This window comes from Thermobia domestica, chromosome 18, assembly GCF_964235325.1.
Source record: "Thermobia domestica chromosome 18, izTheDome1.hap1.1, whole genome shotgun sequence".
NCBI classification, from domain to species: domain Eukaryota; kingdom Metazoa; phylum Arthropoda; class Insecta; order Zygentoma; family Lepismatidae; genus Thermobia; species Thermobia domestica.
The window spans coordinates 73455414-73475908 of record NC_137471.1 but is presented as its reverse complement, the minus strand read 5'-3'; the positions used below and the strand labels follow the sequence as shown (position 1 = coordinate 73475908).

Sequence of the window (20495 nt, the reverse complement as noted above, 5' to 3'; positions counted from 1 at the left end):
TATAAAGACTAAATATCGCGGTCCCAGGTCTATTAAAATTACTTTAATAATCACCAAAACTTACCACGATAATTATTTCAATAAATTAAACTATTTTTTGTTCCTTTTAAACTTTGTGTTTCCTGAATATTTATCATTTATTTTGCAGAAAGAAATACTCTTCAATCAGTTGTGGCTTCTTCACGTATTATATCTTTAACGGTAACGGGATAAATAAAACAAGTTTAAACAAGTCTGGCCACAAGATTTGTTATCATAAGGTACCGGACTATTGTCCTGGTTGCCTTATAACTAAATATATATAAATGTTATCGTTGCAACTGGTACTGTATATCTTAATAATTAAAATATATATTTTAATATCTATATCTATATCTATCTATCTATCTATCTATCTATCTATCTATCCATCCATCTATCTATCTATCTATCTATCTATATATATATATATATATAATTAGAATGGGAATGTGGTAGGAAACCGTAAAATTCAGAGAAAACTCACGTTCGTGATATTGTCATCACAAAGTAACATGGCCTGAGAACGAACCAGGGACCTCTAGCACCACGCTCCCTACTACGGAACCATCGAATCACCAATTACACATACATCTTAAATAATAGAAAAGAAAGTTCTTGCAACTCTTTCTTATCCCTGTTTTTTACAGGTTTTGCTTCCACAAGCGATGTTAATTGGTTAAACCTATTTTTGTTCTTTATACAATAGATGTCCTCCAGTGCCACAGACAAGGGACTGGCTGAGCTAACTGAAGACCCACATCTTAGTATAGTTATCGAAAATAGAGCCTGCTTATATGCAGTACATTTCATCTATGATCCCCGATGCTACGATATTTTTTATAATTTATCACAAAAAAAAAAAAACAAGTATATTAATTAAGACATCCCTCCGACAAGCTCCATCTTTAACCTTATATAAGATTTCAACAAATTAGACATGTATTGGATTCTCTCTCTCGCTCTCCCTGTTTTTTTTTTTTTTTTTTTTTTTTAATCTCGTTAGAACATGCATCAAAAGTTTACCACATGGAGATTTCTTGCAAGTTCTTGAATAATATTACTGATGTCCTGCTTAGCCGAATTCTTAAAGCGCACGACTTCAATCGTTTGATTCCTGGTTCAATTTTTCGATTGCCCCAGCATTATGAGGCGATAAGAATTCTACCTGAAGCAACTCCAGTCCTGAAAACCAGAAATAATTGTGCCAACCAGTTGAACCACGAATCATCCAGTTGATTGTGTGCCATCAGGCCAACTAATACTCTTCAGAGATGTAGGGCCACAGAGTTTATTTTAGTGTTTTTTTTTTCTATCTGTTAGCCAATTTTGTCACTGTTTCAATTACGTATAATAAAAGAAAATTGAAAATAATGTGACTTCTTTCTTATATCTCACATACTGTATGTGTAGTCTTGCAAGAGCTAATGAATAACTCTGATCGGACATAGGGTGCATATTTCAGCCGGTGAGGCTTACTCAGTCAATATTCTTGACTTTCTCGGACCAACGTAAATGCACCATGATGCTTGGCACATATGTGCGTCAGAAACGGATCTCTCTGATTGGCTATTTATTTTTAACCTGCATAGCATAGACGACTTTTGTCGGTCAATTACTATCCCCTTTTGATAGCGGACATCCTTGGTCTGTAATTTATTTTCGTGTAACAATCAGTCGCCGTTTTGCTTCAATATATCTACTTCTGTAATTGATTCTCCTATTCACCTGTAATCGATGCTTTTTTTTTTAAAAAAAACAAACTTCCAATATTTTCACTCTAAGAGTAATTTTCTTTAGAATTTCCAAAGTATTCTAGTGCACTAAATCAAAAAACATTTAAATCAATTAACATTGACTATACAGAATTTTATTTCTCTTTTCGGTAAATCTTTCGCCAGGAACAGTGTTTTGCGACGAGACGAGATAAAAGTTTTTTTTTTGTCTCGTCTCTTAAATTTTGTGGAAATTTTATCTCGCCTCAATTCTCAAAAAGACTTTCCCATCTAGTACAAAAGCTATAAACTGATGTTATTTTTCTTAATTTCTTCTAGGAGTTATCAAATTTTTTTCGCATCATGGAGATGTCCACGAATTATGTTATATAACAAAAAAAAAAAAAAAAAAAAAAAAATTAAACCATATTTATTATTGGGAATATATTGTTATCTTTAAACGTTCATAAATGCTCTTCATTGTGTTCGTACAATCACTTAATCAACTTACACTTTTTATATTAAAAATCACGGAACCCTAAAACAGAGTTTGATTTAAACAGAGTACCGTTTGCTGTACTCGTTTCTCTTCTAAACCCAAAGTAGTCCTCAATTTCTTAATTTGTTTTGGTATACATATTATCTTTACAATATTCGAAGAATAATTTTCATTATATTTCATTTTAGACCTAGACTAAGTAAACCTGGAGATGGGGAAGGGAGCGTTAACAGCCACCCATGTAGGCCCTATAAGTCGTATTTATTCAAAGTATATAAGTATCTACGGAAGACAATTATGTAACGACTGAAGAAGTATCCAATCTTACGTACAGAAATATTTGGTGGTTTAGAAGAAGTAGTGGCAAAATCATCTGAAGGAATTGTATGCATCTGTTTAAGAGAGATTAAATACTCGCATTAGAAATCAAAACAGAAAATTTGACTGAAAGAAAACACATTAATACGAATAAATTGGAGGAAGTATTTGAGCATCTTATAGAGGAATGCTGATAATCTATAAATTTCACTGGAATTCAGAGAATGCCGAAACCATACTGGTTTTGCTAATCTAGTGTAACGATAACTTGTAAAAAAAATATGTATATGTTATTAAGGATAATGGTGTGTATCTTATGATATTTCCTATAGTCTGTATCGTATGGTATCATTTCCTTTTTGGGGGCCAAACATGTAGAAACTTGATCTTTCTGGATAGTTCTTTATATAGTATAAGAGAAAGCCATAGTGGACGTATGTAAGTTCGTTCATAATGAAGATTAATTATAAAAATAATAAGTTAAATGCAGAAATTCCACGAAAAATATGGTAGTTAAAAAAATCGGTTTCTTGTGTTATCATTTGATCAGTTGGTATATAAATGATTTTTGAAATATTTCCATAATTTTAATATAACGAACTCAGGGCTATTGTATAACCTAAAACGTCATACTAGGGGACTAAGTTTGTTCACCTTAAATAGTATGTCTCTCCAATTATTTGTTAGAAGAAAAAATATGAATGTGATTTTGTTGCATCTACGCAAGATTCTTACAATTTAATACAGGACACATACGATTTAAAATTTTTGAAAGCGCTAATAGCTATTTTATTCAACGATAGGATATCCACCGTGGAAAAGCGAGAAACAAAGTTACAAGTACTGATATTCCATTCCTATAGTGAGTAAAATTTAGAATTTAAACCGTCAGCATGCAAAAGATAATATTGAAAATTCAAGTCGAGACAATAAACTTCTGGAGTCTAGTAGGCAACTTTAATTCACTCAAGTCTTAAACATCACATACTAATTTAGTATTCGTAGTATAAAAACTCTTAAATTGATAAAGTGGGTTGTACGGACATATTGAAGAGCTAGGGTTGCCATAATTTTTTGATCCAAAATACGGACAAATCTTAAAATGACGACCCCTCCAAGATATGGTGCCCAAACACAGAATAAATATTTTGAAATTTCTTACCTAAAAATCACACTTTTTAGGTTATCACACAATTGTTTACTGTAATACTTAAAACACTATTGGAAACTATATTTTTTCATTAACACAAATATAATAAATCATGCCATTAGATTACCTATATTAAATCTAGCCGAAACAACCCTGAAATGGAAAAAGGAGACACTTTTTAAAAAACATAACCTATTTTATTAATAGTAACTAAAATGTAAGTTATATGATGAAAACACAATTCTTTTCACCCGAGATATTAGTGATTCCCAACTCGGAAATTTTCGGGCAAAAATACAAACGTTCCGTACAAAATATGGATATATGGCAACCCTATGAAAAGCATTTATCAAACGTCTGAAGATACACAAGTCATTACACAAGATATTCAATAACAAATATAGTTTAAAAATTGTTATATCACACGCTTCATGGACCTCTTGTGAAGCGGAAGGATTGTTGTTACATTCTAGATGCAAATAAGAAGAAAATCAGGACATAAATTTTGTGCTTAAATTTAGAAAACGAAACTAGAAAAATTTCGTGACGAGATAAGAAAAAACTTTCAGTGAATCGAGACGAGACAATTAAACCTCATTTCTCTCTCGTTGGCAACGCTAGTAATAGATAAGTTATAAGAACGTCTACCTCACTTTATCCTTTCTTAATAAAAGCGGCTTTTAATTTCCAGCATGTATATGCTGCAAAGATGTCGAATGTTTTTATCGGCCAAGAAGTAATGTATTAACTCTTAATACGCATAGCATTTGTAATCTTGCAAATCTGCAATGAGAACCCACCTACCAGTCTTGGTTGGTTTAGTCCAAGGGAGATTATATACCCAAAGATATGCACGTAGTACATCGTTCTTTATGGAATGCAGTCTAAAGTACAGCGTAAAAGGAAGCAGTGACATCTAAAGTAGCATCTAAGAGCTAAAAGAAAGAAAAAAAAAAAAGTATTCTTCATACCACCTTTACAATTTCGTCAACAACTTGAATACACTGTAAATGGGTCGATTTTTGTATAATTTTAAAAGTGTGAGAGCATCGATAGTTAAATGAGATAGTCTATACTAAAGGGATTTCATTCTAAAGCTATTTAAATATGAGTATGTGACCACTAGTATGTACGCCATTTATAGTGCAGGAATGAGGAAGGAGGTTTCCGAGGAGGGATTGATTCATGTCCCATATATATCCCCCTTTTTCTACATAATTCATTTTGCTCGTAGTATGCATTTTATAAATACATTAGAAAATGTCCCCAGGTGTTACTATGGGCAATACTTTGCGTTCCTTCTGCATCTTTCATATAGAGTCCGTGTAAACTGAAAGTTTCACACGAAATTCAATTTCTTCGTATGGGTAGTACTATTAGTGAACCATCTCCATCCTCTTTTACTTTCATTCTAGGTCAAGTACCAAATAAACGCTAAAAGACACGTTTAATTATTTTAAGTGAAAGGTCAAAATACCAAGTTTCATTCCTCTAAACCTGACGAGTTCAAAAATGTGAATATCTTAGTGAACCACTCCAACCCATTTTCTCCTTTGCAGGTCAAAGATTAGTACCATAAAACGCTTTTAAAAACAACACGTTTTTAATTATTTTATTGAAAAGTCAAAATACTGAATTACCTGTCTCTCACTTTAAGGGATTCCGAGATATGAAATCTTATTATAATAATTGCAATTTCCATTTTTACCTAATTCAACGTCAAATTTCCAAAAATTCCTTCCTTAGTAGTACTTCGAGTCACAAATCCGATTTGAATACCAAACCTCTTTGCCCGAAATTTCGCGGACAAAAATCTCGTCTGAGCAAAGCCTCGCAGGTCAAAATCTCACGCGAGTAAAACCTTTGTCATAAAATTCTCTTTGCGGAACGAAATTTTGTCTGTCCAAAGCCTCGCAGGACGAAATTTCACCTAAGACAAAACCTCTCTCCATCCAAAATCTCGCGGAATGAAATTTTGCCATACGATTTCTTCAATGTAGAATGTTCAAAATATCGCTATAGGCCTATGTATACAGTATATTAAAAATAGCATATGGATCTATAGTGAAACCTCCGTTAATTGACACATTTGAATAACAGACATGTCCTTAATATGGTTATATTTTTTATCCTGGAGGAAAGTATGTATGTCTTATTACTAGACAGAATCCTCAATTTCACTAACATTCTCAGATACGAACACTCAATCTTCTTTCCCCTCACCCCTAACGTTTTACTAACCTAATATCTGGTAGGCATTTGATAAGAAATTCCTTAATTCAAAAATGTATTTAGCACAGAAAAATGTTTGTTTATTTTTTGTCATTTCAAAATGAATTTGAGTACAGTTCTGTTGGCAGGAAATCCCCTCCCTTATAAATTGTGTTTGTCAGAAATCAATTTACTTGGTGAACCACTATGCAAAACATTAGCAAGCTAAACTTAAAATTTTTATTTTCTCTGTCCACAATAAATTTTCAGTATTTAATAAAAGAGTTGCATGTTCTTAATGTGCTACTTTTAGTACAGTCAGTATGTGAATTAAAAGAGACTTTTTTACAGATGGGGTAACATTAACTTCAGAGTAGGCTTTCTTTCAGAAAATTTTGTTCTAAAGAGGGAAGCGAGGAGTAGGAGTAGGAGGTAAATCAAATTGTAAAGGGCTGCATTTGCAAAGATTATTTCGGTATATTCTGCAATGCCTTGGATAACGCAGGTTCGAACAAACCTGGTTTTGCTCTAAGACGACAACGAGTTTGCGAATTCATTTTTTAAAAAATAACCAAACTTTTATCATTGTTTATTGCCCTAAATTGTTGTGGCGAACAAACTAAATTTAAACCAATCGTAACTTGGTTATGCACAGTATTTTTGTATATCCATTTTGGTCATTGGAGCTTCTAATATACACAATGACCTTATATTTACTGTAAATGCATACCATCACCGTCTAAGCTGTAGATAATCTGAATTTGTGCAACCTCTCCGTAACGGATACCTCGCATTTGCGCACAAATAATCATGCCACTGCCACATGTCCGTTATTGAGAGGTTTCATTGTAATTACAATGAAATAAGTCGAAAGATAATTTCCAACATATGGTTAAAAAATAATATAGTTACTATAAAAAGGACAAGACATAGAAAATAATGAGCTGTTTTATTAATTTTAAAAAGAGAAAAAAGAAGAAAGAGCGTAGCTTAGAATAAAACGTTTAGCAGTTACTTCCCTACAAATACCGGTATTAATATAATACTTCCTTCGAAAAAAAAAATGTTTGCAGTTCACGACCAACCAAAGTTTAACTGAAGATCTTTCCTAATTAATGATGATTTTACGATTTACTTTAAACCTGTCAATTTCTTTACGCTTGTAGTGTCTAAAGTAAGTATATCTGGTCCCATGTTACTTGAGACTTTATCCTTTTTCTTCTTCTTTTATTATTATTATCACCACAGAAATCTTATATTTGTTGATATGACGATGTTTTGGCTCAGCGAGATTTTGGCCCACGATGGTTTATTTAACGAGGTTTTGGTCCGCGAGAGTTTAGGTAACGAGAGTTTAGCCCACGAGAGTTTAGGTAACGAGATTTTAGCCCACGAAGGTTTAGGTGACAAGATATTGGCCAACGAGGGTTTAGGTGACGAGATTTTAGCCCACGAGGGTTTAAGTGATGAGATTTTGACCCACTAGGGTTAAGGTGACGAGATTTTGGTCTGTGAGGTTTCAAGTGGTGAGATTCTGGCCCACGAGGTTTTAGGTAACGAGATTTTGGCCGACGAGGGTTTAGATGACGAGATTTTGGTCCTCGAGGTTTTAGGTGGCAAGGTTTTGTTCTATATCGTACTGTACAAATCTCAAGTTTCTCGCTTAAGCAGTTTTGCCTAGGGGTTAATTAGTCAGTCAATCAGTCAGAACTTCTTGTGGTATATTTTACACTATGGTTCATTCCAGATAAGCTGGTAAGAGATCGAAACCAGCTTTCTGACTCACCACGCTCACGCACAAGGTCTGATAAACGTCAATTGTGTCGTTCGAGTTTTGGGAACCAGAACCACTGAGTGAATTTAAATAAATACGTATTGCTTTTTGGGTATGGCGACCATACGTCCCGTTTTAACCAGGACAGTCTCATTTTAGGGGCGAGTCCCGGCCGCCCCGTCAATAGCTGGAAAAAAGTAGTATTTGTCCCGTTTCATTCAAGTGAAAGAAGTAAATAACGAACTCTTCACTTTTACTACTTCGTAGAGACCTGCACGGGCCGAATTTTTCGGCCCGAGCCCAATCCAGCCCGAACGTACCTAGGCCCGGCCCAGCCCGGGCCCGATAAGTTTTTAAAATTCTTGGCCCAAGCCCGGCCCGGGCCCGATAAATTTTAAAAGTTTTTGGCCCGACCCGGGCCTGATAATCTTTTTTAAAAATTAGCTCGAGCCCCAATCTTTCTCAAAATTTAGTACTAAATTTGACCTAACCCTCAGAAACATTTTCTAAACTCTGGTTCACAACCTGACGCTTGCCTCCCGAATGGTACCATTGCCTCCTAGAACTTTGCCTGTCATCGAGAGAACAAAAACTCCATTCCCTGTAACAAAAATCTAACTTAATTGATTTTTAGCATAAAGTGAAGATGGCAATATTGTTTGGCGACAGGCAAAACATTCCCACCCCTTCTTGTTATATTTTGAGTTCAGTGAAGGTCAAGGTCAGAGCTTAATTTACCGCATAATTCCTGCTACCCTCTATAGTGAAAGTGAAGCCGCTAAGCAACACAAACTATGAATAGCTATTGCATTCTTTGTAACATATTTCACGGACACACTTCTCCAATTATCATTTAACGAAAGTCTATAATTATTAACGAATTGCAATTGATCGGCCCCAGCCCGGCCCGACCTGAAGAGAAATCAGTGTCGGCTAGCCCAAGCCCGGCCCGGTCCTAAGAAATAACAGTGTCGGCCCGCCCAAGCCCGGCCCGGCCCGGCCCGGCCCAAAGAAATACTAGAGTCGTCCCGCCCAAGCCCGGCCCGTGCAGGTCTCTAGCTACTTGTAAAGGCATTAATAATTAATTATAACAAAGAGACAAGAACTGAGCTGAAATTCCCTACATTAAACATGATCTAGAGTTCGCAGTACTGCTCGAAAGGCAGCAGAGGTTTTAGCAGTTACTTGTTTGTTTAAGTAAACAGGAACTAATTTACACACTGGCCTGTTTCTCATTTCTCATAATTTTTAAAAAGCCAGAATATGTCCCGTTCAGCTTGGAATATATGCTGAAAATTTTATGGTCACCCTATTTTGGGGAGAATAGATACAGCAAGAATTTAAAGGTGCTTTATAGGCAATGGAGAAGGGGGTATCCCTGGCATAACATACTATCTGGAAAGAAAAAAAAAAGTATTACGAAACAGTGATGAAAAACCACTAAGTCCCAATAGGGGACATGGTGACTCAGTGGTAGAGCGTTCACGTCTGGTGCCAGGGGTCCTTAGTGTATGCCATGTGAGTATGTGGTAAATAATATCGTATCCGTGGGTTTTCTCAGTGTCTCCACTTTTTATCCCTCATTCTCATTCCACCAATTTTTATCATATTTAATCACTTGTTTCCTTTAGCCTACGAGGCATAGGCGTGGAACGTAAAACTAGAAACTTAGGCCTGCTATACACTGAGATAAATGCTAGGAAATATCTTACGAAAAATGTTACAACATATCTCGTAGGATATTGTACACTTTTGTGTTATACATGTGAAGATTTTTCCTGTTTCACATTCTCCGAAGAGGTAAACCAGGTCTCACAACGCATACTCGGACAGCAGTGTTCTCCAGTGCCTTCTGCCTTGTTGACTTCGTATTATATAAAAACATATACTCCCTGTATCCACTAATAAGTGCCCAAAGAGCATCTTTGCTAGCGGGGAGAAAACAAATTTGTTTTTACTTTCTCTTACTTGATGTCGATTAAATCGAAATTTTACCAATTTTCTTTCCGAAATAAGGAGTGCTCTAGACAAGAGAAATCTAATAGGATCTTTCAGAACATAGGAAATGACATGCGATCAGATACCATACACATTGAAATTTTGACTTTAGGAAAAATCGTAAGAGATTTCCTAGGATCTTTCCTCTAGCGTGGCAGACCTTAATTTCATTTTCCTCCGGTACGTCCTTTCAAACTAGAAGTATGAAGAAGACAGGAAAAAGTTTTAGTTTAGAGGATCTGAGAAACAAAGAGTTTTAGGAGTGTTAGGACTGAAAGGGGATCAATTTGAGAATAGAATAATTTTGCATAAGGTACAACCATATTTTCATACTCCGCAAGTTTTCCCTTGAAATAAATAATAGTTACTTTAGAATACATCATGAAGTGCACATGATTTGCTTTAACTGAATGAAAATATAAAAGCAGCTTATATGTAAAAAGATTTGCTTGTTTATGCACATTTTAAAGAAAATATTTTATATTATTTCCCAGCTGATTACGCATCAAAGCTTTAACAATTCAAGATATTACTTATGAAAATAGAAATGTGACAGGTAGTGTAGTAATTTAATTCAAATATTCAGAACAATGTTTTTGCATCCTTGCGTGTTTAAGTTTTAAAAATCCATATCAAGAAACCATTTAAAAAAAAGAATAACAAGTGTCTTTTTTATTATTATTGAATATGTGGGAAATTCAGTTTTCCATAAAGCCACGTAGAAAGTTTGTTTCGCGAAAACGAAATGCCTTTTGTTTTCCTTGGTCCAATGACGCGTACATGATCTTTGTAATCGTTTTACGATAAAATGTTGCCAGTTAACAAGCTTTTATTATTTCTTCACGCCCAATAAAAATTTCCTTTTTTTTCCTATTAAAGAAATCGCACTTTTTTAAAAAAAACATTTATTTATTTATTTATTTTTATTTATGGAAAATTGTGTTTGCATTTGTGATTTTATGAACCGTATACACTTGGTACTTTATGTATTCGTTTGTGAAATCTAAAAAAAAAGTAATAATTTTAGATATCAAATTTAAAGATTAAATATTAAATCAACAATTAATATACACAATTATTTATGAGGTGTGAACTTAAGTGTTATTTCATTGAGCAATGTTTTTAGTCCCTGTTTAATCAGTCACTTGGTTGAAATTTTGTTTGTTTATTATGTAAGGTAAACAGTATTGAAAACAATCTCTACCTAAAGTTTATCGTTGTTAATGGAAATTGATTTGTGATATGTACATTTATGTTGTTTTTATACAAACTTAACGTCTTACAAGCTAGAATTCCAATATGCAAACAATAAAACATATTTTTGCCACTTAAAATTCAATATTTAAATTTAAAAAAAAAAAACATCAAAGTTGTAAATTACAGTTCGCATATTGCGTAAATTAAATATTGTTATCTGAATATAGTAAATGTAATGGTCTACATGATAATTCACAACATAACTACGTATATTACGCACAGAAGAATCAAAAGTAGAATTACTTACTTTGTGCATCGAGTTCATTGTAATAAAAATAACAGCAGGAGATATAATATTAATTAATTTATGAAAGATAGTACTCTACTGGTAGTAGCGTATTTAAATGGTCTTTTTAAGTCATAGACCACGTACTATATTTATTATGAATAACGTTGCCTTTGAAAAGAAAAAAAAACTCATCTTGTCTAGAGAACAAGAGAAATTACTCGTCTCGTCTTGAGAACAAGATAAATTTCTCGTCTCGTATCGAGAACAAGAAAAATTTCTCATCTCGTATCGAGAACAAGAAAAAAATTCTCGTCTCGCATCGAGAACAAGAAAAAATATATCATCTTGTCTCAAGAACGAGACAATAAGTGTATTTTAAATTCGAGACGAGACAAGAAATAAGGCAATTCAATTTTCGTTTTGGAATTGAGACGAAGGATCTCACAAATTTTGTGAACATAACTAGCTTACCGAACCCTTAGATTTCAAACATCGTTTAAATGTTAGATATGACAAAGTCTAAATTGATAAAGTGATTATACAAGCATAATTAACAGCATTTATTAACGTTTATATCACATCTTTCGTGAACCTCTTGTAATGCGGGAGGATTCTGGTAACTTCTACATAAAATTAAGATAACAATCACAGTATATAAATGTCGTTCATACATTTACAAAACAAAAAGAGAAAAAGTAATTCATGAGGACGAGAGAGAATTCTTTCGCGAATCGAGACGAGATAATGGTTTTACGTAATTTACTAGACGATATGAGAAAACGTTATTTCTCTTCTTGTAGCCAATACTGATGGCGAAAGCAACCATGTTTGGAGTCTACTTGAAACAATCGACCATGTTGATGAAGCTAGCAATAACCTCAATTACGTTTTTGAAAAATAACTCTTAAGAGAATTTTCTTTTAAAAAATCTATCATTATTGGCTTTATAGGGAAAACAAAATGCTCATAAATGAGTCAATAGCAATCCATAGATGCAGGGACGCACCCACGGAGATGGTCCACCGGGTCCGAACTCCCTCACTCCCCCCCCCCCCCCGCAAACTGTGTAAGTCAACAGACGTTTTTACACTTCCTTAAGAAAGCTATGGTTACTCTTGAAGAGAAATGGACTTTAAATATTTGATCTTACACTACATCTGAATTTTTTCTTTTGTTATAAAATCAATTTAGTTTTATTATTTTTGCAGAGAATGTAAATGGCAGTACTTTAAAAAATTACTTATCGTTTTATCGAGTATAGATTAATATCTCTTAAATACTACATAGACTCACTGACTATTACTGGTGGATCCCCGAACTTCGGATACATCCTAAGAGGCCGGTGGCCAGCCTAAAAAATGTAGGGGGCCGGTAGAAGTTAGGGGGGGGCGATTTCACCATATTATAGTTCAGTGCAAGCCTACCGTGAAAATTTTACGGGGACAGTAAAAATTTAGGGGGCGGGCTCCCTAGAACCCCCCTCGATAGGAGCCTGCGTCCCAATATAATTTTCTGGGTGCACACCTGGATATATATCTAATTGAGCTGAACAAAATTATATGGATAGGTATAAATTTCCATACTTAATTTTTGAGCAAAACTAACTTTAAAAAAAAATCTGCAAATTTACGTACGATAGCCATGCTACCTGTTAATATGAAACTAATACTGAAGTATATATGTACTCCCTCATAGGTTTCTTCGTTCTGACTTTGGCATAATGATTGTACACGAGTATGGCTACTGAGATATCCCAAAATTATTCTTAACTTTTAAATTTGAATATCACTTTAAAAATTGAGTTATAATTGTTGTTCGAAGATAATACCAATTGACAAAGATAAAGTATATGCCAATCGTCAAATCGCATGAAGCTCAATAAAATGATGCGCTTGAGGGTAAATTATAATGCGTAGAGAAATTTGAGGAAAAACGAATTTTTATGGCGCTAAAAAGAATGCTGTTTGTTGCCATAGAAAAAAGAAACAAATAAAACAAATAAATTTGTAATTACAAATTATATCTACTGTTATTTGGCTTCTCTTAATGGTGACACACATAGTCCTAACAGTGACACATATGCTTCTAACAGTGACACACATACTTCTAACAATGACACACATGCATCTACCAGTGACACAGATGCTTCTAACAATGACATAGATGCTTCTGTGTCACACATACTTCTAACAGTGACATTGATGCATTTAACAGTGACTTAGATACTTCTAACAGTGACATAGATGCTTCTAACAGTGACAGAGGTGCTTCTAACAGTGTTTCAGATGCTTCTAACAGTGACGTAGATGCTTCTAACTGTGACACACATATTTCTAACAGTGCCATTGACACATCTAATAGTGACTCAAATGCTTCTAACAGTGACACAGATGCTTCTAACAGTGACTACATACTCCTAACAAACCCGGATTCGATTCCCAGCGGGAGATCATGTGGTTCGGACTCTACTTTAATCAGTAGGTCCACGTCTCATATAGCCTCGCTGCTGAAAGGGACGCTAAACTAAAATCAAATCATACTCCTAACAGTGTCAAAGATGCTTTTAACAGTGACACACAGACTCACACAACACTACTTTTAACTTATTTTTTTAAAGATGGTATAACATATTGAACTTGTCGCTGGTGAGTGCAAGTGCATAGAGCATATTTAAGATTGTACCGCACGTCTAGCAGCTGAAGGAATATCTGACAGACAATTACTACCTACTTAATTATTTAATTATGTCTGCTATAATAATATTATTAATCATAATCAGAAGATATTTTTTTATAATCAAATTTGCCATTTGATCTATTTATCTGTTCATTTTACAATCTAAAAATGTACGGGAATTTTGTCCCAGCAGTAGCAAACAAGAAAGTGGGCTATTTACCACGAAAGAATCTTTAAAACAATTACATTCAATCACTTTTATTTAAATTAATGTATTATCCACGAATCAATGCTAACTCGACCTGACCTAATCAGGAAAAACGGTATAAAATAAATAAAAGCAATAATTCAATACAGTTTAATTCCTTCGCATTTCCAAATATTATTTTCCAATAGATATTACTGTGTATTCAAAGTTCGTTCACATCCCCCCTGAGCCCCTTTATTGCCACTATAGATTAACCAAAATTCTAAAGGTAAAATAAAATAATTGTATTTAAAACTAATTTTCTTTTCAACTTTATTTAACACTTCTTAATTATTAAGAAAATAGGAACAAAATAGTTGGCGCAATTTACAAAATTATTCATTAAAAAAGTTATATTCATACGACTGGTTCAGAAATCAGTAATTAATTATTTCAATATAAAATTTCAAGTTTACAGTAGAAATATCATTCTTACTTCTATATTGAAATTTTTTAATAAATTAATTAACACTGGATAGAAGTACATTCCATTAAACTCATAAATACGCTATTTAATAGTACATTGACCCAACTAAAAATTACATTGATAGATTCCGGGCTTTCGTCCTATACATTTAATACTTATTACACACAAATCAACATTTTCTTTCGTTCTACATTTAAACATTCCATGCATAATCATGCACTAATTTCTTAAAATATAATTACTACACATTAGTACCGGGAAACCTCATTCAACCTACTAATAGGACCAATATCTATGCGCTACTATTAATAACTAAATCAGAAGTGGAAAGTTGTCTTGTGGGCGATTGTTCTGCTTTCCCTTAATTAAAAGATTACATTTTCATTGGGGCAAAATAGATCAACGGATTGCAATTGTGAAGCACCTTTGGATCCAATCATAGCTTTCGTTTCTATCATGAATAATCTGAAATGCAATCAAACGATATATATTAGGTATAAGTCGGCATGAACATATGTTGGAAGTGTATTTTGCTATCAAAACTCAATTCTTCCGCATTGTCAAGACCTATTTGTTTTAGCCAAAGAAATTTAAATGTATAGAATGTCAAATATTATGAATTAGACTAATCAAAGTGACATAATTTAAGCATTATGTCCCTAAGTAATGGCCATAGTTTCGAGGGAAATCAGCTATGGAAAGTTAAACTCGCTGCATAATAATATCTATGTTACAGTAGAAACTGAATAAACATCCACACAGGATATTTAAATACAGCACTTTGTCAAACCGTTAAAATTTACTTTTACCTCTTTTGTTTAAAATGAACTCAGCTCCAGCGAAAAATTATTGGATTATGTTTAGCAGGAGGGGTCCAGAAGCACATAAACAACATAAAATTTACAGGAGAAAATGGATGATATAAGTACTTAGACTTAACGTAACCAAATCTAACCTAACCTAACCTAAACTAATCTAAGCTAACCTGAACTAACCTAATATTAGTAGAAATAAGCAAAATTCTATCATAAATGTTAAACTATAAATGCTGATAAATGCTATTCATTGTGTTCGTACAATCACTTTATCGATTGTTATACTATGAATCGTGTAACGCTTGAACAGTGTTTGAGATCTAAGAATTAGGGAATTAATGTTGCCCACGTTACTCGTGAAAATTTATCGTTTTGTCTCAAAAACGAGACGAAAATTATCATGTTTATTGTCTCGTCTCGAATTTAAAAATCGAAGACGAGACATTTCTCGTCTTGTAGGCAATACTAATTATGATTAACATACCACAGAACCTGTGTTATCTCTCAAGTAGTTACATGTACACCTCCAACAAAGTTCCTCTAATACAAGGCATTTTTGAACTTCAGGAACCAGGAAACAGAATCTTCAAATCATGTCAAGCAACCCAAATCTTCAAAGGCAAAATATAGTAGTAATGACAGGAATCATAGGTCATTGGGTGTGGGGCCATGACTTTCATCCGGTCATAAAAGTGTTGGTCCTATTTCACATGCTCTGGGACCCGGACAAACCCGGTAGCAGATGAAATTGTATTAGTATACGATATTATTGCACAATTTTGTAGTGGGTTAACACGCTGACCATGTGTTAACCTGAACTCAAATATTTGCGTATTTGTTTCCCGAAATGGGATCATTTCTTAGTCACGATACACGTAATCTAGTTGTTCGGAGTTTATCTTCAACATCAATCTTATTCTACCAGAAATCAAATCCGTGTGGTTAATGAGGAAGGTGTGAACATAAATCACGTTAGGTGTCAACAATTCATAAAAGGTAAATACTAAGGTGAACAGTACTTTGTTCACGTATACTCATAGACAAGATAGAGAGAAAGAAAGAAGAAAATGATAAATTTAATTTGAAGAGTGAAAGGAAGAAAGAGGGGTTTAGTGAGAAGAGAGAAAGAAAATTTTATATTTAATGAGAAAAAAGAAAGGAAATGATATATATTTAGTGAGAATAGTGAGAAAAGAGATAAAAAATTATAGATTTAATGAGAAGAGAAAAAGAGATATATTAAGTGAGGAGAAAGAAAGAAAATGACATATTTAGTGAGAAGAGAAAAAGAAAATGATGTATTTAGTAAAAAGAGAAAAGGAAATGATATATTTAGTGAGAAGAGAGAAACGAAACGATATCTTTAGTGAGAGGAGAGAAGGAAAATGATACATTTTGTGAAGTGAGAGAAAGGAAATGATATAGCTATTTAGCGAGAAGAGAGAAAGGAAATGATATATTTAGTGAGAAGATAGAAAGGAAAGGACATATTTCGTGAAAACAGAGAAAGCAAATTATAATCATACTTGTTAGAATTATGTTATTAGATTTACAACTCTCCATGTGTATGACCAAGCATCGTGGTCTCTAGATCTTCGTTGGTTACCGAACGTATTCGGATCACTGGTCTGTTGTAGCTAGGCCAGGTCATAATGTGTTCTAGTCACCGGATCTAGTGGGTCATAAGTCTGATAATTTCCGGATCACGTGTCACGAAGTTCGTGATCCGATCAATCACTGAAATAAAAAACTGTAATACGATTAAGAAGCAGCAAATAACTAAAGTTGTAAATTTTTTCTATAAATTTTCGGACTTTTCTAACATACTATGCACCTATAATTTTAGAAAACATTTTCATATAATGTCTTTCTCTGTTTTATTTTTCACAGTCGCGCTATTATGACCTACCTGGTGAGCAAGTACGCCACGGACGACAGACTGTATCCTCGGGACATCGAGAAGCGTGCAATTGTGGACCGAATGCTGTATTTCGACATAGGAACACTTTACAGGAGCATGATAGACTATTTTGTAAGTTTTGTATTGCATATTCTTAATAGAAATTAAACTCATTTTTAAATAATATTATCGTAAGATTATCCGTAAGGTTCTGTTCTTTATAATTGTAATCTAAACCGGTTATAAGGTTGCATATAAAGACATATGAATACAAATTGATCATGCATTAGACGGTTAATATTCCGAATCGGAAATGTTGTTATAGTTATCCTTATTAATAATCCCCATTTGAAATCCCCCCGGGGAAGTCTTCTGAAATCGTCACTGATCAGAACTCTGTTACACACATTTTCCCTGTAGAAATTTTACATCATATCATATATGAAATGCGTTGCATGAAATGTTGTCCTTACACCAGTACAACTTACCCAAAAGTTTGTGTATTAAAAAAAAAGTGGAAACTTTTATTTATCTGCTGATTTTTAAATCATTAGAATGTGCCACCTAGCGAACTTTTGGTTGACTTTGGTAACACAAGCTCGATTTGTTATTTATTAGAATAGTCAAAATTGCGGCTTGCAGAGGGCAGATATCGTGTTTTCTTTTTTTTTTCGCAATATACATCATGCATAGGTCTCCCAGGAGTCCCGGCTTAGCTGAGACAGTCCCGAAATTACATCACTGCCTCCCACAAAATGTTCAAAACCCCAAATAACTCTAGTTTTTTCCTCCACAACTTAAATCAATATCGTTTGTGGGATATTTAAATATTCCCTCTTTTACAATGCAAATTGTAATCCGGCTAGCTCTGGTACTATATTGATTGAATAATGTCATTGTCTCATTCTGCATTATCCACAGTTACTTACAGAAGATATGGTAATTTCATTATTTCATTTCTGCATTATCCACAAATATTTACAGAAAATATGGTAATTTCATTGTCTCATTCTGCATTATCCACAGTTACTTACAAAAGATATGGTAATTTCATTATTTCATTCTGCATTATCCACAGTTACTTACAGAAGATATAGTAATTTAATAGTTTCATTCTGTATTATCCACAGTTATTTACAGAACATATGGTAATTTCATTGTTTCATTCTGCATTACCCACAATTACTTACAGAAGATATGGTAATTTCATAGTCTCATTCTGCAGTATCCACAGTTACTTATAGAAGATATGGTAATTTCGTTGTTTCATTCTGCATTATCCACAGTTACTTACAGAAAGTATGGTAATTTCATTGTCCCATTCTGCATTATCCATCGTTACTTACAGAAAATATGGTAATTTCATTGTCCCCTTCCGCATTATCCACAGTTACTTACAGAAAATATGGTAATTTCATTGTCCCGTTCCGCATTATCCACAGTTACTTACAGAAAATATGGTAAAGTTTAAAGTTCATCTCCGTAGTTCAGTTCAGATCTAAAACTTTTATATTAGTGAAACATGTATTGAATATATTTTTAAGTTTCTGGCAAAAAGGTTGAGTTGATTTTGAGTTTAACGTCCCATTCAGCAGCGAGGCTATATAAGACGTGGACCTACTGATTAACGTGGAATCCGAACCACATGAGCTCTCACAGGGAATCCAGGTCTCCCACGCCAAAGGCGCGTACGCTAACTGCTTAGCCACGGAGGAGCTTTTGGGAAAAAGGATAACAGACATCGAGAAGTAATTTTTTCTGGAATCCATTTAGTGTTATAAGAATTATATTTTTCTTAACCCTCTATTCAAACCAGAAGTGGCGAAAATGAGCCACTTCCGGTTTAACAGTTTGATACACAGTAAATACCTATGGTAATCAATAGCGAGAAGGCTTTTCTATAACCAATTATGGGTTTCGAAATAACATATTTTGTCTGCATTCTAATCTATCAACTAAATCTACTACTACTGCCTGTTTCAATATTAATTGAGGAAAATAACACGCCACACAAACCAAACTCCTTCACGTGGTATACACATGGCACTGCTACTTGTTTCTGTTTAAACTGTATTGGTGTACACTTTGTTGGTAATGAAAATGTTCAGGAAACGTGCATTTTCAATCTATAGACAGGACCTATTCTAGGCAATTTGCCACCCCCATACAATGGCATTATTTCCCGCTCTCCCTTTCTCTAGAAAGAGAACAAATCTTAAAAGCCATGATTTTAGGTGTTCCACCCCATTATGAACAACGAAAGGGAGGGAAAATACACTCGCACTCAGAAAGGCCTAAACACTACAAATACAATCTTATTGTGTCTGTTTTCTTTAAATAATAATTTATTATATTAGTGAAAGATAAAGCAAACACACCTACAGAGGAAAGATGGTAACCCTTTTTATATAGAATTCAATATCGAGCTTCAATCTCAATATATCAGTTTGTAATTCCAGTGCAACTAGCTCTTTTATCTCTATTTCTTGATTTTCTTTCTACATCTATTAAAAAACTAAAAAAAAATAGAGAAACTAGTAAAAACAAGACTAGTTTTCGTATCAAAACTGTGATAACTAACTAAGTGGAACAAGTGTTCGCTACTGTTCGAGAATTGAGTTCTTGTATTTGATAACAACCAAGCCATTCATACTGGGATGTGTTTGACCATTTGCTTTCGCACTGTCCATGTAACCTTACGCTAATGCGAACTAAACATGATTTATGAATGTGGTATTCAAATAGAAGGTCAGCTTAGTAAATTTAACTACCATCATTATTAAGTCTGTTTCCAACAAGATATATTTATTTTAAATAATATAGTTATGACAGATTTTGTCGCCCCTCGACACTTGGCGTCCTATGCAAATGCACGTGTTACACATATGGTAGAGCCGACCCTGTTTGCAGGTACAACATTTTTAGTCAAAACGACAAGAAGTTTTGGGCCATTCTGGTATATGTCGTGACAGCTGCTATTTGTTATAAGTAACTAGTTGAACCTGCGCTCTCTACACAGCGCGTCATTTACATATGAGCATGAATCTCTTTGTCGTTTCTCACAACATCTGTACATGTCCCTTTATAGACATAAATGAGAGACGTCTTGATAAAAATCGGCAAGGGGAACCATAAAGAGGTGAGCCTACTTCCGGTTGGAGTTTCTGATTCATGTATGATCAGTGTTTTCTTTCTTCTTGCATGCAGTATGTAATAAGTAAATACATTACATACACAATTAATTATAATGTCAGTGATATA

At 33.9% G+C, this 20495-nt stretch overlaps 1 protein-coding gene across 1 annotated transcript in view; it reads left to right on the top strand.

The window, feature by feature from the left end:
• Window positions 1-20495, top strand: part of LOC145676021 (glutathione S-transferase 1-1-like) — a 245294-nt gene that overhangs the window by 179780 nt on the left and 45019 nt on the right. The window contains exon 3 of the mRNA XM_081746864.1: window positions 17225-17366. Coding sequence (XP_081602990.1) covers window positions 17225-17366 — 142 coding nt within the window. The remainder of the gene's footprint in view (window positions 1-17224; window positions 17367-20495) is intronic.